This window comes from Nerophis lumbriciformis, linkage group LG02, assembly GCF_033978685.3.
Source record: "Nerophis lumbriciformis linkage group LG02, RoL_Nlum_v2.1, whole genome shotgun sequence".
Lineage (NCBI taxonomy): Eukaryota > Metazoa > Chordata > Actinopteri > Syngnathiformes > Syngnathidae > Nerophis > Nerophis lumbriciformis.
Window position 1 is genome coordinate 61,019,649 of NC_084549.2, and position 25,352 is coordinate 61,045,000.

At 41.6% G+C, this 25,352-nt stretch overlaps 1 protein-coding gene across 3 annotated transcripts in view; it reads left to right on the forward strand.

The window, feature by feature from the left end:
- Nucleotides 1–1,328: 1,328 nt before the first annotated feature.
- Nucleotides 1,329–25,352, forward strand: part of pank1a (pantothenate kinase 1a) — a 37,916-nt gene continuing 13,892 nt past the window's right edge. The window contains exons 1-5 of one of the 3 annotated variants that reach the window (XM_061966083.1): nucleotides 1,329–1,351; nucleotides 6,593–6,864; nucleotides 6,980–7,362; nucleotides 22,968–23,114; nucleotides 23,196–23,401. In XM_061966083.1, the coding sequence (XP_061822067.1) occupies nucleotides 7,113–7,362; nucleotides 22,968–23,114; nucleotides 23,196–23,401 (603 nt within the window). In that variant the 5' untranslated portion in view covers nucleotides 1,329–1,351; nucleotides 6,593–6,864; nucleotides 6,980–7,112. Of the gene's footprint in view, nucleotides 1,352–6,592; nucleotides 6,865–6,979; nucleotides 7,898–22,967; nucleotides 23,115–23,195; nucleotides 23,402–25,352 lie in introns of those variants that run through there. The other 2 variants (XM_061966095.1, XM_061966089.2) reach the window with 2 other exon arrangements.

The window sequence follows — 25,352 nt, forward strand, 5'->3', positions numbered from 1 at the left end:
AAAATGACGACTTTTGTTATAACACTGACAAAATTCCAAGTTTTTCTCCTGAAATTGTGACCTTTTTCTTGTGAAATTCCAACTCATTTTTCACAACAAGCTTTTTTTGTATTTGCATAGCATGTATATACAGAGGTGGGTAGAGTAGCCAGAAATTGTACTCAAGTAAGAGTACTGTTACTTTAGAGATTTATTACTCAAGTAAAAGTAAGGAGTAGTCACCCAAATATTTACTTGAGTAAAAGTAAAAAGTATGTTGTAAAACAACTACTCAAGTACTGAGTAACTGATGAGTAACATACACACACATATCATATATATATATATATATATATATATATATATATATATATATATATACACACACACACATATATATATATATATATATATATACACACACATATATATATATATATATATATATATAATATATATATATATATATATATATATATATATATACAGTATATAATTTATTTATTTATTTTTTTGCCGTTTTTGTTTACATGTTAAAGGTGTTTTAATGAATATACATGCATGTTTAACACATATAGATTCCTTTCTTTCATGAAGACAAGAATATAAGTTGGTGTATTACCTGATTCTGATGACTTGCATTGATTGTAATCAGACAGTAGTGATGACAAACGTCCACGTTTTCAAATGGAGGAGAAAAAAAGTTCCTCCTTTCTGTCTGATACCACATGAAAGTGGTTGGTTTTTGGCATCTTATATGTCCAGCTTCCATATTCGTTTTTATACACTTTACAAGAAATACATTGGCGGCAAACTCCGTAGCTTGCTAGCTTGTTTGCGCAGGCTTTCGGAGACTCTTATTTTGAAAGCGCAGGCGCGATGGAGCGGCACTTTTATTGTGAAGACAGGAACTGTGCAGTCAGTCTTTAGGCTTTTGACGGGATGTACGGTTGAAATAAAAGGGTATTTTTTCCTTCACACTTTTGATTGATTGATTGGAACTTGTATTAGTAGATTGCACAGTACAGTACATATTCCGTACAATTGACCACTAAATGGTAACACCCCAATAAGTTTTTACACTTGTTTAAGTCAGGTCATGTGACCGCCTGGCTCTGTTTGATTGGTCCTGTCATGATCCGTGGTCTGGATCATGTTTTGTTTAGTTATGTTCTGTTAGTTTTGGACTTCTTTAGTTCCCGTTTAGGCCTCCTTGTTTGCTTTTGTCACCATGGCGACTTATTGTGTTCACCTGTCTCTGATTAGTGCTCACCCGCTCACCTGCTTCCCAAGCACTAATCAGAGGCATTATTTAAGTTGCCTTTGCCAGTCAGTCAGCCTGGCTTCATTGTTTACGTCACGTTCTGACCAAGTAAGTGTTCATGTTATATGCCATAGCTTCTGCTAACTAGTAGTTTCATGTGTTTTAGGCACGCTTGCCTTTTTTTTGTTGTGTTGTTTGTGTTTTTGGTAGTTAAGTGATTTATGTTAATAAATCCAATCCTACCTTTACGCCTTCGTCCGGAGCCGTCTTTGCATCTTGAAAGAACAACCGCGCAGCAAGCTGCGACCCCCCCCTTTCGTGACAGAATGAAGCCAGCTTACAGTTCTTTCGCAGCGGACCACGAGGAGATGGAGACGCGCTGGCGAAGACGGAAGCCAGCCAGAAAGGCTTCGTTTCGCCGTCAAGACGCGTCATTCCCCCAAACTCCTCCTCCGGACAGCAGGACGCCACAATCAGACCAGTATTCCTTGCCGCCAAAGCTTGGTAATCCAATTCATCATTTCGCCAAGCAGTTCATCGATTGGGCTGTCAGTCAGCTGGAGATCTCCGCTGTTGACATCACGCCGCCGCCTGCTGATGACGTCATAGGCCAGGAATTTTTTTTTCTGAATTCTGTTTCGCCCTCCAAGACTCAAGCCCCACCCACGTCACAGACATTTTCTTTTTGTCCACCCACTCAAACTCAGGTGGGGAATACAAAAAGACATTTTGGACAATTTAAAGGGGAGGCGTCTACCCCCCTCCTGTCCTCCCTCCACCCACCCCTAAAGACGGTTCCAGACCGCAAGGAGCGCGTCTGGTATCCGCTCCTTGAGGGGGGGGCTAGGGCCCGGAGCTGTACTAGTGGGGTGGCTCAGCTGCTCCATTCCAAGCCGCAACCCCCAGCTAGGCCACCTCCACCTGCACCAAAGCTAGCACCTGTAGCTGCTCCACGGCTAGCACCTGTCGCCGCACAAAGGCTAGCACCTGTCGCCGCACCAAGGCTAGCACCAGCTCCACCACGCCAAGACCCACCATGCCAAGCTCCGGTACCAGCTCCACCACGCCAAGTGCCGCCAGTCGCAGCTCCACGACGCCAAGTGCCGCCAGTCGCAGCTCCACGACGCCAAGTGCCGCCAGTCGCAGCTCCACGACGCCAAATGCCGCCAGTCGCAGCTCCACGACGCCAAGTGCCGCCAGACGCAGCTCCACGACGCCAAGTGCCGACAGTCGCAGCTCCACGACGCCAAGTGCCGCCAGTCGCAGCTCCACGACGCCAAGTGCCGCCAGTCGCAGCTCCACGACGGCAAATGCCGCCAGTTGCAGCTCCACGACGCCAAGTGCCGCCAGTCGCAGCTCCACGACGCCAAGTGCCGCCAGTCGCAGCTCCACGACGCCAAGACCCAAACCAAGACCAAGACCCGTCATGCCAAGACCAAGACCCGTCATGCCAAGACCAAGACCCGTCATGCCAAGACCAAGACCCGTCATGCCAAGACCAAGGCCCGCCAAGCCAAGACCAAGACCCGCCAAGCCAAGACCAAGACCCGCCAAGCCAAAACCAAGACCAAGACCAAGACCCGCCATGCCAAGACCAAGACCCGCCATGCCAAGACCAAGACCCGCCATGCCAAGACCCACGCCTAGACCAAGACCAAGACCCACGCCTAGACCTAGACCAAGACCCACGCCAGGACCAAGACCGAGACCAAGACCCATGCCAAGACCAAGACCCGCCGCCTGACGCGCCACGCCGAGCTTCGCCGCCTGACGCGCCACGCTGAGCTTCGCCGCCTGACTCACCACGCCGAGCTTCCACACCTGCCACGATGACGACGCGCCTCCCTCCTCGTCGGCCACGGATATGGCCGCTACCTGGTCGCCCGCCACGCCAAGTGCGCCCACCTCCCAGTCGGCCACGAATGTGGCCATTCCCTGGGCGCCCGCCTCGCCTGCTGCAGCGGCGTTCCACTCGCCGCCGCCACCTAACTCTGCCCCGGTGGATACGGGGACACGTGGTCTGGCGACCCACCGCCATGTCCCCCTCCCGCCCTCCCATGACTCTTGTTAATTTTTTTTATGGACATCTGGAATCTGTCTTTAAGGGGGGGGCTCTGTCATGATCCGTGGTCTGGATCATGTTTTGTTTAGTTATGTTCTGTTAGTTTTGGACTTCTTTAGTTCCCGTTTAGGCCTCCTTGTTTGCTTTTGTCACCATGGCGACTTATTGTGTTCACCTGTCTCTGATTAGTGCTCGCCCGCTCACCTGCTTCCCAAGCACTAATCAGAGGCATTATTTAAGTTGCCTTTGCCAGTCAGTCAGCCTGGCTTCATTGTTTACGTTATATGCCATAGCTTCTGCTAACTAGTAGTTTCATGTGTTTTAGGCACGCTTGCCTTTTTTTTGTTGTGTTGTTTGTGTTTTTGGTAGTTAAGTGATTTATGTTAATAAATCCAATCCTACCTTTACGCCTTCGTCCGGAGCCGTCTTTGCATCTTGAAAGAACAACCGCGCAGCAAGCTGCGACCCCCCCCCCCCCTTTTCGTGACAGGTCCAACGTCACCAGTGACTGCATCTGATTGGTGGAACGGAGTGAACGTCACCAGTGACTGTATTTGTTGAAACGCAGGCACTATGACAGACCAAAACAAACAAAGCGTGCATTAACAGATCGATAAAAATTAGTAGCGAGTAGCGAGCTGAATGTAGATAAAAGTAGCGGAGTAAAAGTAACGTTTCTTCTCTATAAATATACTCAAGTAAAAGTAAAAGTATGTTGCATTAAAACTACTCTTAGAAGTACAATTTATCCCAAAAGTTACTCAAGTAGATGTAACGGAGTAAATGTAGCGCGTTACTACCCACCTCTGTGTATATATAATTAATAGAGATGTCCGATAATGGCTTTTTTGCCGATATCCGATATTCCGATATTGTCCAACTCTTAATTACCGATTCCGATATCAACCGATACCGATATATACAGTCGTGGAATTAACACATTATTATGCCTAATTTTGTTGTGATGCCCCGCTGGATGCATTAAACAATGTAACTTTACCATGAATTGATTAACGTGGACCCCGACTTAAACAAGTTGAAAAACTCATTCGGGTGTTACCATTTAGTGGTCAATTGTACGGAATATGTACTGTACTGTGCAATCTACTAATACAAGTTTCCATCAATCAATCAAAAACAAGGTTTTCCAAAATAAGAGAACAACTTCAACTCCAGTTATGGAAAGAAGTGCCAACATGGCACTGCCATATTTATTATTGAAGTCACAAAGTGCATTATTTTTTTTTAACATGCCTCAAAACAGCAGCTTGGAATTTGGGACATGCTCTCCCTGAGATAATCCTAATACCCACTACAACTATGGGAAATACTTTACTTTGACTTTCACAAAGTGCATTATTTTTTATTTTTTTAAACATGCCTCAAAACAACAGCTACAAAAACATTGAAGGCACACAGCTTCAGTCCAGAGCAGTGGTTCTTAACCTGGGTTCAATCGAACCCTAGGGGTTCGGTGAGTCGGCCTCAGGGGTTCGGCGGAGGTCAAGACACACCCGACTCATCGTGTAAATAAAAACTTCTCCCTATCGGCGTATTATGGATACGGCAATAGCAGAAGTCAGACTGATTTGCAGGTGTGTAGTTTGTTGTGAGTTTATGCACTGTGTTGGTTTTGTTCTTTGAACAAGGTGATGTTCATGCACGGTTCATTTTATGCACCAGTAAAAAAACATGGTAACACTTTAGTATGGGGAACATATTCACCATTAATTAGTTACTTAATAACATGCAAATTAGTAACATATTGGCTCTTAACTAGTCATTATTAAGTACTTACTAATGCCTTATTCGGCATGGCCTTATTATAACCCTAACCCTCTAACCCTGGCCCTAGCCCTCTAACCCTAACCCTAACCAAATAACTCTAAATTAAGTCTTCGTTACTTAGAATATGTTCCTCTAGTGTCCACAAACTCTAAATTAAGTCTTTGTTACTTAGAATATGTTCCCCATACTAAAGTGTTACCAAAAACATATAACTTTGTCTTGAATTTGAAATTTTAATTTTAATTTTTTCACTAAAGAAGGGTTCGGTGAATGCACATATGAAACTGGTTGGGTTTGGTACCTCCAACAAGGTTAAGAACCACTGGTCCAGAGTATACTAGACTCTAGTACAGTGTTTTTCAACCACTGTGCCGCGGCACACTGGTGTGCCGTGAGATACAGTCTGGTGTGCCATGGGAGATTATCTAATTTCACCTATTCGGGTTAAAAATATTTTTTGCAAACCAGTAATTATAGTCTGCAAATGATGTGTTGTTGTTGAGTGTCGGTGCTGTCTAGAGCTTGGCAGAGTAACCGTGTAATACTCTTCCATATCAGTAGGTGGCATCAGGTAGCTAATTGCTTTGTAGATGTCGGAAACAGCGGGAGGCAGGGTGCAGGTAAAAAGGTGTCTAATGCTTAAACAAAAAAATAAATAAAAGGTAAGAGCCCCTAAGAAAAGGCATTGAAGCTTAGGGAAGGCTATGCAGAACTAAACTAAAACTGAACTGGCTACAAAGTAAACAAAAACAGAATGCTGGACGACAGTAAAGGCTTACTGTGGAGCAAAGATGGCGTCCACAATGTACATCCGAACATGACATGACAATCGACAATGTCCCCACAAAGAAGGATAAAAACAAAGTAGATGCGGGAAATATCGCTCAAAGGAAAACATGAACTGCTACAGGAAAACACCAAAAAAAGGGAAAAAGCCACCAAAATAGGAGCGCAAGACAAGAACTAAAACACTACACACAGGAAAACCGCAAAAAAGTCCAAGTAACTCAGGGTGTGATGTGACAGGTGGTGACAGTACACCTACTTTGAGACGAGAGCTACATTGATGCATGCTTGGTTATGCTTTAAAGTCATATCCTACAATTGCGACAACGACTTTTTACTGTCAACTGAGTTTCGTTTTTTAATGATTTCTGCTGGGGGCGTGCCTCCGGATTTTATCAACCCAAAAAATGTGCCTTGGCTCAAAAAAGGTTGAAAAACACTGCTCTAGTATACGGAAAGGCCTACGTTCGTGTTTTACCGGATATGTACCGCTCCGTTTTAAAAAGTCATTCATTTTACTTTTTGAAACCGATACCGATAATTTCCGATATTACATTTTAAAGCATTTATCGGCCGATTATATCGGCCTGCCATCTCTAAATATTAACGTTGTACATACACATCTTTATATATCTAGAAAGGGTGGTCCTAAAGAGGCATTATTCGGAGGTCTCAAGAAGGTAATAAACACGTGTGTGTGTGTGTTTTGACAGGCAGCTTTGTGCACATCAGGAGGGGAGGTGGTGGTGAGGGGGTGACAGCAGGCTCTTATAAATAAAGCCCCCTCAACCCCCTTGCAGCTGCATGCACCCTGCCTGCCTGCAAAAGACATTCCCTCCATTTGATGGCGTTTGCCTGAGAGAGAGCCGGCGTACAAGTCCGAATCCCCTGCATCGTGGAGTGACGGGAGAGGAGAGAGAACCGGTCCAAGGAGGTGAACGGGTTTGGCCGTGACGTAGCAGACGACGCCAGGCTCCTGCTGCATGTATGTAGGGGGGGTTTAAATGACCGCTAGTGACCTCAAAGCAAAGGCTTTGTTTTAGCCGCGCTTTGCGTCGCATTAGGATTTTTTGTTTTGTTTCAAATGTACCCCAAATAAGGCTCTTCCAGTCCGGAGAGGGAGTGTTCCGTGTGGCTAATTCGCGGAACAGAAGCTGTCATTAGTACCAGCTCGGCTAATTTAGCACCCCTGCTAAGCTAACCCACAAGCTAGGCTATTAGCTCCCGCTGAAAATGGATAAAGCCAAGTCGATGGTGGACAAGAAGGGGGCGTCGGGACCCTTCCAAGCCGGCCAGGGGAGCTGCAACGGGCACGTCAACGGCTGCGGCAACCCCGGGCTGGCTTCGGCGAGCGACAACAGCCACTACCACCACCATCACCATCATGTCCACCGCGGCGGGGTTGACGCCGAGTGCAACAGCTCGCCGGCCAAGCGGAGCAGACTCCGGAGGAGGACGGAGTCCATGAAGCGGCACAGACCCCGTAAGTGTGGGCCTTCGCCCGGGGTGGGAGTGTCGGCTTGTGTGGGGGTATGAGCCGCAGTGCACCGGCAATGACGCGACACTGTGATGTGGAGCACCCATTTTTATATTTTATTCAGTACAAAACGCTTCCATTTTAACATCACTTTATCGATTGACTTGCGTTATTTTGTGCGTGTAGTCATTTAGCGTCCCTCTTGTTGTTTTTTATGCTTTATATACATGCGCTCGCTTGCACTCCCTGCCCGCTGATTGGTCAATACCCCGGATGGTGGAAAAGCTCCTGATAAGTGGGTTCGGCTAGAGCCGGCCAATCAGCGGCCGACTCTTGTCTCCAGGACGGCGAGTGAATGAGTGCGAGCCACGCCCCCTTATTTACCCTGCATTGTGAGTGCAAAAATCTCCCATCTGAAAACTTTTGGAATATTGAAAAGTAGCAGACTGAAAGATTAAACACAACCCTTTTTTTAATTATTTTTTTTACTTTTGCTGATATTTTGCCTCACTTATGAAGCTCATAAATCAAAAGAAGCCTGGTAAGTGTGTGTTATTTTGTGGTATTTCTCCAAATATCCTCCTATTTAATACACTTTGTCTCACCTTTTTTTTAATATCCAACTTCACCTTGAAGCTGATTAAAATCTTCTCGGTTACATTTCAGCCGAACAGAAGACGCGTTGTCTAATCGCCATGACAAAACAGACCATTATTGTGCAGCTTGCGTGTAGAATAGCTGCACGTTTACAGGGCTCGTTGTTAAGTTTAGACTGTCAACATTCCTAACTTAGAGAGAGGGAGCGAGAATGGGTGTGGGCATCCCTTTTTTTCTGTCGTCAAGGAAACATAACAGCATGTCGTTTTGTCACATTTACAAATTCACAGTGCAATATGAGGCATAAAGAAACTAGTTTTATATTACTAAATAACACCTCATATTAAGGCATGCATGAAAAGACATGCATGCACTTCAGACTGATTAAAGTTCTTTGCAGACGACATGCCGTAACACAGCGCTTCATAATCGTTTAAATCATGCCAACTGAACTCAACTTGGCACCCGTCGACAAATGAGACATTTTGAGTAACTACACACAAAATAAGATTCCAATGTATGCAAAAAAAACCTTTTGTTTAGCTCCTAATTCTGCACAAAAGCAGCTCACAATTTGAAGGTTGGTTATAAAATGAACTATAAAATACTGTACTGACCCGAAGGAAAACAACGTCCGATGTTCGGGTTGATTGACTTCAGTTCTTTTTAACGCACACTCACTGGTAGACGTCGCAATTCGACTAGAAAATCATTGTCTCGTACAGGAGGAACTCCAAAGTGACAAAGGACAGGAGTTCACTTTGAAGACGACATATTTTTTCCATGGGAAATCATCAAAGGGGAGTTAAAATGCCACAGGGTCAAGCTGTAACTATCATAAAGCTTTTATCGTGTACAGGCAATGTTTTTACACTTTGAGGCGCCTTTTTTATCAGTGAACTTTTTACCATCATGTACCAAAACAGTTTGTCTCTTTAAAATAAATAAATAAAGTAATACAAATTGCCACACCTTAAATGGGAACTTTTTATTATGCCTATCATAATAAATAATAAATACATAATAATAATAAATGCCTATCCTTAATTAAGACAAGAACACATATATTTTTCTTTTTTTATGCATTCTAACTCGTAAATAAAGGCTAGCAAAAGTCAGCTTACAATACAGCTAATGGCAGTACACTCTTGCGCCCATAAAGCCCTCTAAAACATCCAAAGCCCGCCAACGATACTCTATTTACATTTCATGACCTGAATATTAACCAAGTATTAGCGATATTGTTACTATAAGCGTTAATGCAGACAAACTACTTTTAGCAGCGCCGTGACCACAGAGAGCTAAATAGCTTATGCTGCTGTCTTGACGTACTTAGCAGGTGAGCTGCTCCATCGCCTCTGACTTAGTGAAAATTAATTCTAGATTATAAATCATCTCTCTCATCTGAATAGTGGAAGGTTGTGGCCACCATCTGAGAAGTTGGTTTACTTTGACATTCAACTTATACTCAGAGATGGCGAGAAATACACGGATGCTTGCTTTTTACCTTTGTGATGATTATGATTAATTCTTCACCCAAACGGGAAAATATAAACATCCCATCAGTCAACATCCTAGTGAGAGCAGACATTATACTGTATGTGATTGTTTTATTATATTCATAGTTTGTGTTTATTGTTTAGCACTGAGCAATACTGCTACTGCCTGGATATGATTTCCTCTCATCTTCTAAAACTTGTAGCTCATCTTCCTTATATTCAGGCTCAGAAATATAAGGTTCTGGATCATCATGTGTACCAAAGTAATCTTTGTTGTCTCTCATGAAGTCTGCCATGAGTCGTTGTGTTGTTGTTGAAGGTGATGCGTCTATGAAATTGATACGCCGTCGTATGCTTAAAACTAGCAAAATACGTAAATATTACATGTTGTTATGAATGTGCCTTTTTACTACTTTTTTGTACATATATACTTAAAGCAGGTTTTTGGATGTTTTTAGAGCGCTTTAGGCGGACTAGTGCTTAATTGTTAGCTGACTTTTGCTAACATTTATTTACGAGTTAGAATGCATAAAAACAGAAATACATATATGTGTGCTTGTCGAACATAGGGATTGTGAATGAGGGACACAATTCGTGATAATGACTCTAGCTAAAGCCAACACTTGTGGAAAAACAGTTAAAAAAGATCAAGAGGAACTTGAAATGGCCTCCACCTGCAAAACCAGTCCTGTTTTGGGGGCCATCTCGTTGTTGCCCCTCTAGTGCACCTGTTGTTAATTCCATCAACACCAATGCAGCTGAAACTGATTAACAACCCTCTCTGCCACGTACCTGACCAAAACCTTATCAGAAAAGTGCAATTGAATTCATGCCATACCCTGATAAAAAACTGTTCCTTTAATTTTTTTGAGCAGTGTATATACGTATCCATTCATACACGTAAAAACCCTCTTTTTTTTAAGGTGGGGCGGCTTTTATTTTGCTGTGGTGTGCTGCCACAATCAATCAAAAGTAGGTGAAACCCTGTGTCCGTAATGTTCCCAAATTTAATACATATTCATACTGACTTCATTCAAGCTCACACAATTATCGATGGCTAACTAGTTTCTATATATCCATAGCTGCCCCATTTTGCATGAATAGATGCATGAAAAAATGTCAATCAATGAATGACACAACACTTTATATGGCATCTTACAATAAACTTATTCAAGTTGCTTCCTGCTCAGTCAGTGATAAGAATATAACAGGAAGTTCCCCTCCACAGTGTCACCACCCGCCGTGGCGCTTAGCATTAAGGCATTCGTTCGATCCCTGGAGAAAGTGGTGGCAAGAAACTCTGTTCGAGAAATTTATGTCTTGTTTTTGTATTAAAATCATTATTAAAGAGTTTCTTTCCCATTAAAGTATTTCAGTCCAAAACATGCATCAATTTACTTTAAGTTCAAATGAAATAGCATAAAGATAGTTTCACGCCAATAAAAAAATAAAAGTGAAACGGGGCCAGGGGCCTCCAAATAAAATTCCTGTTAGGACCCTAATTCATTATTTCATACTTATTTGCGCTAATGAAAGGAACTGTATTTTTTGTATATTTAAGCTACCTTGTATTTATGGAAAAATTAACTATAAAGAATTTTCAAAGTTGTTTCACATTTAAAATCGCTGCTGGCACATTTTCACTTTGGCCCCTCAAATCCCTTGAATGCACATACAGTAATCCCTCGTTTATTGGTTCCAGGCCTGACCGTGGTAAATTCATTTCAGTGAAGTCCAAATGATTAATTATACATTGAATCACTTCATACTTAAAGCATAAAAACATTGTAAATATGTTAACATTATGAAAAAACGTGTTTTATTTAATAGAGGAATGCCTTCTGAGGCTGAGCCGATCAGTGGCCACGATACTGAACAATGTGCAATGATTGTTTGATCTCTTCTAGTAGCTACAGTAGTGTTGATATTTTAGCAAATTTGTATCGTTAAAAATGTTTATTTTAGGCCAAAAATACAAAAGATTATGCTTGAAAAAGTTACGTGACAGAGTGAATTCGCAAACTTTGTAGCGTGATGTGGCGAAGGACGACTATATTGTATCAAAATATTTTTCAGCTCACGCCAGACTCTGGTCACTCCCTGGGTGTAGGAACTAAATATCAATTCAGTTTGCCTTTTAAACATAACTGAAGATAGCTTGGCAGGTTTAGAACACATTTTCCTCCCCACCATAAGTAACTATTGTTGGTGTGGGATAAATATATATATATATATATTTTTTAAACTATAAAAATGGTCCACTTTTACTCTGTTTTGCAGACTTTTTGCAGAATTTATTGTTAAGAAAAGGAATCTAATAGTCATATGTAGCTATCTTAACAACATTGAATGCAAGCAGGGTTATTATCATTATTGTCTTTGATGCAAGCCTGCCTCGCACATGGCGTGACCATCAGGAAGTTGATCAATAATTTGTTTTGTTTGGGAAGGAAAACCCACCCCTTGCTTCTCGTACAGCTAAGGGTTAAAGGTCATTCAATTGGAAAGTAAATAGAAAATCCCAAAGTTTTGTTGGCAAGCATGAACAGTGAACATGTTGGGTAAGCCTACTGTATGATGATAATATTAAACTTGTAAGTTATGATCCACGTACACTCCCACTTAAACCCACATGGACCTTTGGATAGATGACAGTGCACTTAAATGTGCGTGTGCGTGTGTGTCTCTGCAGGCATAATCAGAATCAGTTTCTAGAGTTTTTATTACAAACCCCGTTTCCATATGAGTTGGGAAATTGTGTTAGATGTAAATATAAACGGAATACAATGATTTGCAAATCCTTTTCAACCCATATTCATTTGAATGCACTACAAAGAAAAGATATTTGATGTTCAAACTCAACCTTTTTGTTTTTTTTGCAAATAATAATTAACTTAGAATTTCATGGCTGCAACACGTGCCAAAGTAGTTGGGAAACGGCATGTTCACCACTGTGTTACATGGCCTTTCCTTTTAACAACACTCAGTAAACGTTTGGGAACTGAGGAGACACATTTTTTAAGCTTCTCAGGTGGAATTCTTTCCCATTCTTGCTTGATGTACAGCTTAAGTTGTTCAACAGTCCGGGGGTCTCCGTTGTGGTATTTGGTACCAACCAAAAAGTAACCACAGAACACTATACGGTATAGTGTTCTGTGGTTACTTTTTGGTTGGCCAAGCGGACGTGACGACAGGCTGTCCTCACTCAGGTCCACACGGACCTGGAGGGGGCGTGCCTTAAGTCCGTCTAGAAATCGGGAGAAATTTGGGAGAATGGTTGTCCCGGGAGAGGCACTGAAATTCGGGAGTCTCCCGGAAAATTTGGGAGGGTTGGCAAGTATGGGTGCTTAAGAAGCAGTCGACTTCCACTGTAAACAAACTTAGCTTTTGTGCATTTCTGCTTGTCCGACGTTATCACTGTATTTATTTATCATTATTTCCTTCTGTTCACTACTTTTGTTTCACCTCTCTTTTCGAAATGTAGCTGTTTTGTGCCATTTATGTGGGATATGTATAAGTTGGCGCAAGTCTTCATGTTACGACGTTTTGTGTATGTGTCTGAGGCTAGCAGTTAGCACTTGGAGTAGCTGTTATGTTGTGAATAAAACAGCTTGTTAAGACGACAACTGGATCCCTTCTTTTATTGTTACACGTGACACTGCAGACCATACTTTTGGTTTTGGTAGTCTCGTTTTAAAGCAACAAACTCAACACTATATAACACTACTTCTGTGCATGTTGAATGAGGGGAAACCGCAGCAAGACAATTGCTTCATTCCGGGACTATTAAATTTAGTGCCCCTCCTCCACTCAAGTATAGCTGTCATCAAAGACATGCGCAATAAGGATAATTCCAACCCGAATTTCAGAAGATGTGTTTTCATGCGCGACAATCCAAATGACTATTGGCATAGACGGAATACTCGATCGGAATGCAATTTTGACCCGATCGTGTGTGATTTGGTCAGAATATTCCGAAAGGCGTGTTTACATGAAGCATTTTTTTTTTGGTTCGGCCTTTAATCCGAATAAAAGTGTTCAATGTGCACATAGCTAGTGATGTCTGGATAAACATTTCTGGTCTCTGAGCCGATCTGATTTCAAGGACCAGGGGATGGGCGATATGGTCAAAAATCTAAATTGCGATATATACAGTGGAACCTCAATTTACGAACTTAATTGGTTCTTGAACAGGGTTCGTAAATCGAAAGGTTCTCATAGTGAAGCAAATTTCGCCATAATAAACAATGTAAATATGAATAATGGGTTCCAGTGTCGACAAAAGTCCATATTTTGTGAAGGTTTGTACATTTTGAACACTTCTATATGGTACTCTATATCAAACAAACATAACAAGGAAGTGATAAATTAACATTCTATGTATTAACAAAGTCAAAACAACGACGACAGGCTAAACTGTCCTGTATGCACTGCTCTGCCAACACTCGCACGCACACAAAAAAGTCCCTTTGGTGCCCTCACAAACGATCAGAAATCACAAAAATCTCTAACTTTAACAACAATAATAAATATTTAAAAAAGTTAAATTCACTCACTTGAACATCGGCAAAGGAGCAGCTCGGTAGAGGGGAGTAAGGAGCAGACAGTGGGGGAGGAGTTATGTGAGTATGTGTGTGTGTGTTTTCTCTTAGGTGTGTAACCCCTTAAACAAATAATTATTTAGCCTAAGCCCCGTTTCAGCCACTAAACTATCGTTTAAGGTCCCCCTCCTTGGACAATCTTTAACACAGGTAAGTGCGCCGTCTATTTCTTGAATCTCCGGCTCTTAGCTTTGTATGGACTCATTGATCGTTTAGAAACTGAGTTCGGAGAGGAAATGACGCCAGAAAGACCGCGCCCCAGGCAGGAAGTGACGTCAGGAAGAACGCACCACAGTCACCTTCATAATAAAGTGGTTTCGTAACTCGGAGATAACCACTGGAAATATGGAGGCGAGTCATCCAGACATGCCCATGTTTCTCCTTGTGTCTGTACAGACACTTGTGGAAATCACACATGAATACCTTAAGAGAAATCGATTGCAGCTATTTGGGATACAACACTTCTCAGACGGCAAGAGAACTTTCCAATGTCCAGGTTAGCTGTGATTCTACTTACCAAAAAACTATGTCCATTTGTCAAAGGAGAGACAACGAGAATGCGGGCTCCCATGGATGTGATAAAAAGGGTAGCGTGTGCTTTGTATTACCTGGCCATCGAGGGAAGGCTACGGAAAACGGCGAATGCTTCTGGACTGGCAAAGCAGACTGTATCAGTTATTGTCCGCCATGTATGTCGCGTACTCAACGTCTAGGTCCAGAGTACATAAAGTCACCAAAAACAAGTGGACAATGACAGTGAAGGCAAAAGAGTGAGGTGTGTCCTGACCAGATATCGAGATCCCTAGATTGATTGATATGAAATGTTCTTTAGCACATAGGTTACTTTCACGTGTCCATTAAAGATTTGATTGATTTATGATGTCTCAGGTGTGATTCACTACAATAGGGCCCCACCGCTCACTGGATTCCAGTTAATTGAAATACCACAAGACTGGATATTGTTCAGATAACTTTAATTTAATTTAAGAACTTGCACACAAAGCAACGCTGGAGGTGACTATGACGTGCACATTTTCCGCCCATGCGTACTAGGTCGCGTTGCGCCGGCAGACGGAAGGGGGGAGGGGGTCTTAAACGTCCATTGTGTGTGTGTGTGTGGACAAGGATAAGGTTAGGTGGGTTTTTACCCTGGATAACCTTAGCCAGCTTAGTGTAGAAGGGGCCTTAGTAGAGGTTCCATTGAATGAGAAGTAATCTTCTCCTCCACTGTGATATGAGTCCGTTTTGGTATCTTTTTGCAGAAAAGTCCGTTCTCATCACAATTAAAAACTTGCTGTGATACGAAGCTGGCGTCCTCAATCTCTTCAATACGGCAAGCACAAAATGGCTGCCAGCGAGACACAGAATGTTGTAATAAAGCGTTATACACAGAGGCATAATTGACTCAATCTAATAGTTCGTAAACAGAAAAGGTCGCAAACAGAGGGGTTCGTAAATCGAGGTTCTACCATAATGCCGCCTCCTGCGATAACGATGCACATCACAATATATATTTTGGTATATATAAATGATAAAAGAGCTATTTCGAAATGGGATATATATCTACATATATATATATATATATATGTGTGTGTGTGTATATATATATATTTGTGTGTGTGTGTTTTGTGTGTATATATGTATGTGTGTGTGTGCGTGTGCGTGTGTTTAAAAATGTCAGCTTTTTCTCATTACAATCCGATTTTTTGCTCTTTTTCTCTTACATTTTTACTGTTATTTGTAAATACGCAACTTTATACTTTTTAACCGACACGTTAGGTATATTGGCACATAGTAGTATTGGATCGGTATCGTCTGAATTTTATTTGGTGTTGATCGGGAAGAAAATCAGTGGTATACCACATCACTATATTTTAGATCCAATCAAGGGTTTACTATCTTTTTAAACCCCATCCCGATTGGCTGTGTGGTTTATCATGGATGTCAATATGTTTGGGACTATGTTGCTGTTGCAAAGACAAGGGAGCGCCTTTTTGACCTGTCTATTATCTAATTGTCAGGTGCATTTTGTCTTTTTTTAAGGGGGTGGGGGTGAGCTCGTGTTTACAGAGCTGAGATGAGGTCAGTGGGTGAGAGGGAAGCGGAGCACATGTCGAGAAACGGAACACCGTTTGTACATTCGGCGGGGTCATGAGCAGCGGCACCAGGTGACGAGACATGACACCCACTTGTCCTTGTCCTCCTGTTGATGTGCGCTCCGCCTCTTATTCAATCACCCGCACATGTCTCTTACAGTCCCCGGGTGTGTGATCTACTGAAGCAAATAACCGCCACGGTTTGTAAATAGTGCCAGGTCAAAAAAAACACATCTTGTGGCTGTGGGCGACTTCCTGATGATTTTTTTTTTTTTCTTCTTAAACTGAGATGGTAGTAGCTGCGTTTGCAATAAGTTGCAGTAGTGTTGTTTACATGTAACTAATTATGAATGTTGTTGTTTCCTTACCGATATTACAACATTGGTTCTATCGCCGCAGTGTTGTAACAATATACTTGTTCATATATGACCATGTGGTCAGAGAGAGACACTTTTCTTTCCACTTTCTCATGCACTCCAAATCATTATTTTGAGTCAAAAAGGCCTCTCTCCTTCTAGCTAAATAAATGCTAAAAGTAGAATATTTATGGCAGTGGTGTCCAAAGTCTGGCCCGGGGGCAATTTGTGGCCCCCAGCTTGTTTTTGTATTTATTGTAATGACGAAATAAAAACATCCCGTATTTATAAATGATAAATGATAAATGGGTTGTACTTGTATAGCGCTTTTCTACCTTCAAGGTACTCAAAGCGCTTTGACACTACTTCCACATTTACCCATTCACACACACATTCACACACTGATGGAGGGAGCTGCCATGCAAGGCGCTAACCAGCACCCATCAGGAGCAAGGGTGAAGTGTCTTGCTCAGGACACAACAGACATGACGAGGTTGGTACTAGGTGGGGATTGAACCAGGGACCCTCGGGTCGCGCACGGCCATTCTTCCACTGCGCCACGCCGTCCCTATTTGAACATAACATCAAAAATACTAGAATATGCAATTTTGGGAGAAAGCAAGCCGCAAATAAATGCTAATGTTAGCATGCTAACAGTTCGAATATGTCAACTACAGTCATATGACTCTGAAGCGTACATATGTAAAATTTGCTAAAAAAGTTGGCATGCTAGGGTTAGCATGGCAACATGGTTAACTTTAGCATGCTAACAGTTAGCATGTGTCAGTAACCAAGTTATAGGACTATGAAGTGTACACATGTAAAATTAGCTAAAAAAAAAAATGCTAACAGTTAACGTGTCAATTACCAAGTCAAATGACTGTGAAGCGTACGTATTTAAAATTAGAGATGTCCGATAATGGCTTTTTTTTGCCAATATCCAATATTCCGATATTGTCCATCTCTTAATTTTGGATATTTGTTCTCTTGTGTTTATGTTGTGTTATGGTGCGGATGTTCTTCCGAAATGTGTTTGTCATTCTTGTTTGGTGTGGGTTCACAGTGTGGCGCATATTTGTAACAGTGTTAAAGTTGTTTATACGGCCACACTCAGTGCGACCTGTATGGCTGTTGACCAAGTATGAATTGCATTCACTTGTTTGTGTGAAAAGCCGTAGATATGTGACTGGGCCGGCACGCAAAGGCAGTACCTTTAAGGTTTATTGGCGCTCTGTACTCCTCCCTACATCTGTGTACACAGCGGCGTTTTAAAAAGTCATACATTTTACTTTTTGAAACCGATACCGATAATTTTGAAACCGATACCGATAATTTCCGATATTACATTTTAAAGCATTTATCGGCCGATGATATCGGCAGTTCGATATTATTGGACATCCCTATTTAAAATTAACCTAAAAAGTTAGCATGCTAAAAGTTAGCATGTGCCAAGTACAAAGTTATGAGTCTGAAGCGTTCAACTGCAAAATTGGCTAATAAAGTTTGCATATTAATGTTAGTAATGTTGCCTTAGGCTGAGCCAATCAGGGGCCACGATACTGAACAGTGCGGACTGATTGTTTTGGTCTCTTCTAGTGGCCATTATTACTGTAGTACTGCTATATTTTGTAGTAGTTCATTTGGCCATTTTATTGCTTGAAAAGGCTTAATTTAGGGCAAACTTATGTGGAATATGCTTAGTTACTGATAAGACAAAGCTAATATGTATGCTATGTTCAGGTAATGAACCACAGTGGTTATCAAACTTTTTACACCAAGTGCCACCTTAAAATACACGTTTGATTGATTCAATTGAGACTTTTATTAGTAGATTGCACAGTACAGTACATATTCCGTACAATTGACCACTAAATGGTAACACCCGAATAAGTTTTTCAACTTGTTAATCAATTCATGGTATAAGACTGATTCCCATACAGGGAGTCGAACCCGGGCCGCCTGGGTGAAAACCAGGAATCCTAACCGCTAGACCATATACGTGGCTCTCAAGCAAGGCAGAGGTTTTATTGAACAAGTATATTTAATATTCTGGCCACTGTAACATTGCACACAGTTTGAACAGTAACGCTGTGTTTGAATAAAGGAAATTAAAACAGTAATCACTTAATTAAATGGCCAGTGGTCTAGCCTATATTGTTTGACCTACTTAGTATTGGTTTTAGTATCTTTAATGTATCAAAGTGGCCCCCGCATTCTTCAATTTTTATTTATTGCTGGAAAGTTTGGACATCCCGTTTTACAGTGTCCTATATTCTTCGAATACACGTGTATCTAAGTCCTTGCACACAATGATTCCCCTCAAAAGACATGAGAAGGGTTAAAGGTCAGAGTTAAACGCCAGAGTGACCTCGTCCCAGGGTGCTGCTTATCTGCTTTATTTACTCGCAGAGGTCGCTAGCGCGGTGGGTCAGTGGGCTAAGAGATGGGTCATTCCACAATGTTCTCGCGAGCGTGCGGACAAACTTTGTATTGTTCCAAAGAACGAGCTTTCTGATTGGTCGGTGTGTCAATGTGGGGTGTGCACCACCAAGACGCTGTAAAGTTGGGGACATTCTGGTGGTGGGTGGGATGCTAGGACCATCAACCCACAGTAACCCCGTCGTCGGCGTACGCGGCGTCCTCTTGTCCGAACCTGACTGACATGTGCGGCTTGTAAAAATAGCAACACACGCGTCATTGGAGGGATGATTGAAGAATAGACGTGGCAACGCATCAATAGTACGCTGTAAATAGTAAAGTTAGTCCACATTTTGTCACGTTGTCCCCTAAAGACACAATTAATTACATTGACCTTGTCCCTCACGATTTCACACAGAATACTGCATGATGCCCAAGTGAAAACACATTTGTCATTTGTATAATAGTTAAAAAAATTAAAAATAAACCCCTTTTTTAAATTCATTCATTGAACCACCATTTTTGTTGCAGGCCAACCCTTGTTCTCATCCCAATATGCCTTTATGGACCCTGCTTTTTGCACTGGGGTGCAGAAATAGGCTTTGTGAAAAAATGTCCTAATAATAGGAACATTTATTGTAATAATAATAATAATAATATGTAAATATAAAATACAATAAAACCAAGGCATATAAATAAACAACACAATACAATAAAAATAGAGTAGGAAGACTGGAACAGGTGTGTTTTGAGTTTAGATTTTAAGGTATTTCTAGTTATACTGTAATTGAAATATTTTTGGATGAGTAATTTTGTCCAGTTGACTCCAAAATAAGGCTTTAAAAATACAAAAAGTAAATATTGTTCCCAAAAATAAAGATTAACTGAGCCGATAAATCAAAGGATCCATAAATACTAAAAAATATCAAAAATAGTATTTATTTTTATAAGTACAACCAATCAATCAAGTTTACTTATATAGCCCTAAATCACGAGTGTCTCAAAGGGCTGCACAAGCCACAACGACATACTTGGCTCAGATCCCACATCAGGGCAAGAAAAAACTCAAACAATCAGACTTTTATATCTGATTGATGGGGCAGGACATTGTAATCTTTTGCTTCTTCCTGCTCAGACACACACCATGTTCTTTTTTTTATATATACGTACATATACACATGTATATGTACATTCACACACACTGTGTGTGTGTCTATATATATATACACACACAGGTAAAAGCCAGTAAATTAGAATATTTTGAAAAACTTGATTTATTTCAGTAATTGCATTCAAAAGGTGTAACTTGTACATTATATTTATTCATTGCACACAGACTGATGCATTCAAATGTTTATTTCATTTAATTTTGATGATTTGAAGTGGCAACAAATGAAAATCCAAAATTCCGTGTGTCACAAAATTAGAATATTACTTAAGGCTAATACAAAAAAGGGATTTTTAGAAATGTTGGCCAACTGAAAAGTATGAAAATGAAAAATATGAGCATGTACAATACTCAATACTTGGTTGGAGCTCCTTTTGCCTCAATTACTGCGTTAATGCGGCGTGGCATGGAGTCGATGAGTTTCTGGCACTGCTCAGGTGTTATGAGAGCCCAGGTTGCTCTGATAGTGGCCTTCAACTCTTCTGCGTTTTTGGGTCTGGCATTCTGCATCTTCCTTTTCACAATACCCCACAGATTTTCTATGGGGCTAAGGTCAGGGGAGTTGGCGGGCCAATTTAGAACAGAAATACCATGGTCCGTAAACCAGGCACGGGTAGATTTTGCGCTGTGTGCAGGCGCCAAGTCCTGTTGGAACTTGAAATCTCCATCTCCATAGAGAAGGTCAGCAGCAGGAAGCATGAAGTGCTCTAAAACTTGCTGGTAGACGGCTGCGTTGACCCTGGATCTCAGGAAACAGAGTGGACCGACACCAGCAGATGACATGGCACCCCAAACCATCACCCAACCATGCAAATTTTGCATTTCCTTTGGAAATCGAGGTCCCAGAGTCTGGAGGAAGACAGGAGAGGCACAGGATCCACGTTGCCTGAAGTCTAGTGTAAAGTTTCCACCATCAGTGATGGTTTGGGGTGCCATGTCATCTGCTGGTGTCGGTCCACTCTGTTTTCTGAGATCCAGGGTCAACGCAGCCGTCTACCAGCAAGTTTTAGAGCACTTCATGCTTCCTGCTGCTGACCTTCTCTATGGAGATGGAGATTTCAAGTTCCAACAGGACTTGGCGCCTGCACACAGCGCAAAATCTACCCGTGCCTGGTTTACGGACCATGGTATTTCTGTTCTAAATTGGCCCGCCAACTCCCCTGACCGTAGCCCCATAGAAAATCTGTGGGGTATTGTGAAAAGGAAGATGCAGAATGCCAGACCCAAAAACGCAGAAGAGTTGAAGGCCACTATCAGAGCAACCTGGGCTCTCATAACACCTGAGCAGTGCCAGAAACTCATCGACTCCATGCCACGCCGCATTAACGCAGTAATTGAGGCAAAAGGAGCTCCAACCAAGTATTGAGTATTGTACATGCTCATATTTTTCATTTTCATACTTTTCAGTTGGCCAACATTTCTAAAAATCCCTTTTTTGTATTAGCCTTAAGTAATATTCTAATTTTGTGACACACGGAATTTGGGATTTTCATTTGTTGCCACTTCAAATCATCAAAATTAAATGAAATAAACATTTGAATGCATCAGTCTGTGTGCAATGAATAAATATAATGTACAAGTTACACCTTTTGAATGCAATTACTGAAATAAATCAAGTTTTTCAAAATATTCTAATTTACTGGCTTTTACCTGTGTGTGTATATATATATAGACACACACACAGTGTGTGTGAATGTACATATACATGTGTATATGTACGTATATATAAAAAAAAGAACATGGTGTGTGTCTGAGCAGGAAGAAGCAAAAGATTACAATGTCCTGCCCCATCAATCAGATATAAAAGTCTGATTGTTTATCAGCAACAGAACACATGATGACCTTATATTACAAAATGATTTTATATATATATATATATATTTTTTTTTTTTAATTTATTTTATTTTATTTTATATATATGTATTTATTTTATTTTATATATATATATATATATATATATATATATATATATATATATATATTTGTATATACTGTATATATAAAATAATAATTATTATTTATTTTATATATATATATAAAATAATTTTATCCATCCATCCATTTTCTACCGCTTATTCCCTTTGGGGTCGCGGGGGCGCTGGAGCCTATCTCAGCTACAATCAGGCGGAAGGCGGGGTACACCCTGGACAAGTCGCCACCTCATCGCAGTAAAATAATTTTATATATAAAAATTATTTTATATATATATATATATATATATTTTTATTTTTATTTTATATATATATATATGTGTGTGTGTGTGTGTGTGTGTGTGTGTGTGTGTGTGTGTGTGTGTGTGTGTATACATATATATATATAAAATAATTATTATTATTTATTTTATATATATAAAATAATTTTGTTATATAAGGTCATCATGTGTTCTGTTGCTGATAAAGAATCAGACTTTTATATATGAGTGATGGGGCAGGACATTGTAATCTTTTGCTTCTTCCTGCTCAGACACACACCATGTTCTTTTTTTAAATTTTGTTTCAATTATATAGAGGGAGAGTACTTTTGGTTGTTGTGATCGAAATAAAGGATAAATAATGCAAAACTAGCTGGCCGTGAGATAAACGGAGACACTATAAAGAGCATGAAAGAGTTGAACACAGCTGTCGGCGACAAATCAAACCCCTGCTGAGACGAATATATTAAATGTGTGAGAAGGGAATACTCCCTTAGCGATGCTGGCGTTGGGGGGGTCAACTGATTCCATGGCAACCGCTGCAACCATGTTCTCGCTGTTGTGCCACGCTGGCAAGCAAGGTTCCACCCTGCGCTCCTCTTACACCTCACCTGTGTCACCTGACACTCTCATTGTCTTTGGAAAGAAAATGTCCCCTCACCAACGTCTCCTCCTCCTCCACCAGCGTTCCCCTGGTTCGGGATGGACATCGGAGGCACGCTGGTCAAGCTGGTGTATTTCGAGCCGGTCGATATCACAGCAGAAGAAGAGCAGGAGGAAGTGGAGAACCTCAAATCCATCCGCCGCTACCTCACCTCAAACGTGGCCTATGGTGAACACACCCACACACAGTTAGTAGTAAATGTTTGCACATGCTTTTGAAGTCTGACGCCTCCGTGCGTCCTCTTTGCAGGTAAGACGGGCGTGCGCGACGTCCACCTGGAGCTGAGGAACCTGACAATGTGCGGCCGCAGGGGAAACCTGCACTTCATCCGCTTCCCCACGCAGGGCATGCCCCGCTTCATCCAGATGGGCCGCGACAAGAACTTCTCCAGCCTGCACACCACGCTCTGCGCCACCGGCGGCGGCGCATACAAGTTTGAGGACGAGTTCCGCACCGTGAGTCTCTCAGCGCCCGTTGCAATACTGGATGAATGCTGTAATGAAAGACTCCGTAGCACACCGTGTCACGGAGGACCAATACACTGTGTGCACCATTAGCTCACAGCTAAGGCCGAAAGACTACTAGATTTAAAATCCTAATCGGAATATTTAATCACCATGTTAAAACAAAATAACATTTATTTTCCTTTTTATCATGTCTTACACCTCCAAACGACACTGAGAGAAAGCTTCAAGTGACACTGTGAAAACTAGGTGACACTGTATTAACAGCGCCTCTCTTAGTTGCTCCCAAGTAATGCACTCCCGTCTTATACTGCATGACACAGGTGTCGAACTCAAGGCCCAGAACTAGCCAGCCACATCATTTTATGTGGCCTGTCGCATCATTTTATGTGGCCCGTCGCATCGTTTTTCATTTTACGTGGCCCGTCGCATCGTTTTACATTTTACGTGGTCCGTAGCATCATTTTACGTGGCCCGTTTCATCATTTTATGTGGTCTGTCGCATTGTTTTACATTTTACGTGGTCCGTAGCATCATTTTATGTGGCCCGTTTCATCATTTTATGTGGTCTGTCGCATTGTTTTACATTTTACGTGGTCCGTAGCATCATTTTACGTGGCCCGTTTCATCATTTTATGTGGTCTGTCGCATCATTTTATGTGGCCTGTCGCATCATTTTACGTGGCCTGTCACATCATTTTAATTGGCCCGCCGGATCATTTTACATGGCCCGTCGCATAATTTTACATATAATGTCGCCGGCAGCATAATTTTATGTGGCCCACACCTGATTTTATGTGACCTGCAGCATCATTTGACATTTTATGTGGCCCGGCACGTCATTTTATGTTACCCACCACATCTTTTACGTAGCCCACTGCATCTTTTACATGACCCACCGCGTCATTTTATAGGGCACGACACCTGATTTTATGTGGCCTGTCGCATAATTTTTTGTGGCCCGCAGCATCATTTGACATTTTATGTGGCCTGCAGCATCATTTTATGTGGCCCGGCACGTCATTTTATGTTACCCACCGCATCTTCTACGTAGCCCACTGCATCTTTTACATGACCCACCGCGTCATTTTATAGGGCACGACACATGATTTTATGTGGCCTGTCGCATAATTTTTTGTGGCCCGCAGCATCATTTGACATTTTATGTGGCCTGCAGCATCATTTTATGTGGCCCGGCACGTCATTTTATGTTACCCACCGCATCTTCTATGTAGCCCACTGCATCTTTTACTTGGCCCACCGCATCATTTTATGTGGCCTGCCGCATCATTTAACATGACCCGCCACATCATTTTACATATTACGTGGCCTGTCACATAATTTTATGTGGCCTGCCGCAACATTTTATCTGGCCAGACAAATAATTTTACATCGCTCGCCAAATCATTTTACACGGCCCGACACATCATTTCATGTGGCCCGACACATCATTTTTTATTTTTACGTGGCCCGACACATCATTTTATCGGGCCAGACAAATCATTTTATATGGCCCGTCACATCATTTCACATGACCCGACACATCATTTCATGTGGCCCGCCGCATCATTTTATCTGGCCAGACAAATAATTTTATATGGCCCGCCACATCATTTTAAATGACCCACTGCATCATTTTGGATTTTCTGTGGCCTGCCAAATCAATTTGATTTGCCCACGGCATCATTTTGTCTGGCCAGACAAATCATTTTATGTGGCCCACGGCATCATTTTACGTGACGCGACACATCATTTTATGTGGTCTGCCGCATAGTTCTATGTGGCCCGCAAAAGACTGAAAATACTTATAAATACTCAATAAAGAATCTTTTTATTGTCAGTTTTTCCATACTTTGCATCAATAAACAGGGTTTCCACGGTGAATTAAAATGCATTTAATAGGATGTCCAGAAGCATTAATAATGTAATCCAATTGAAGGAC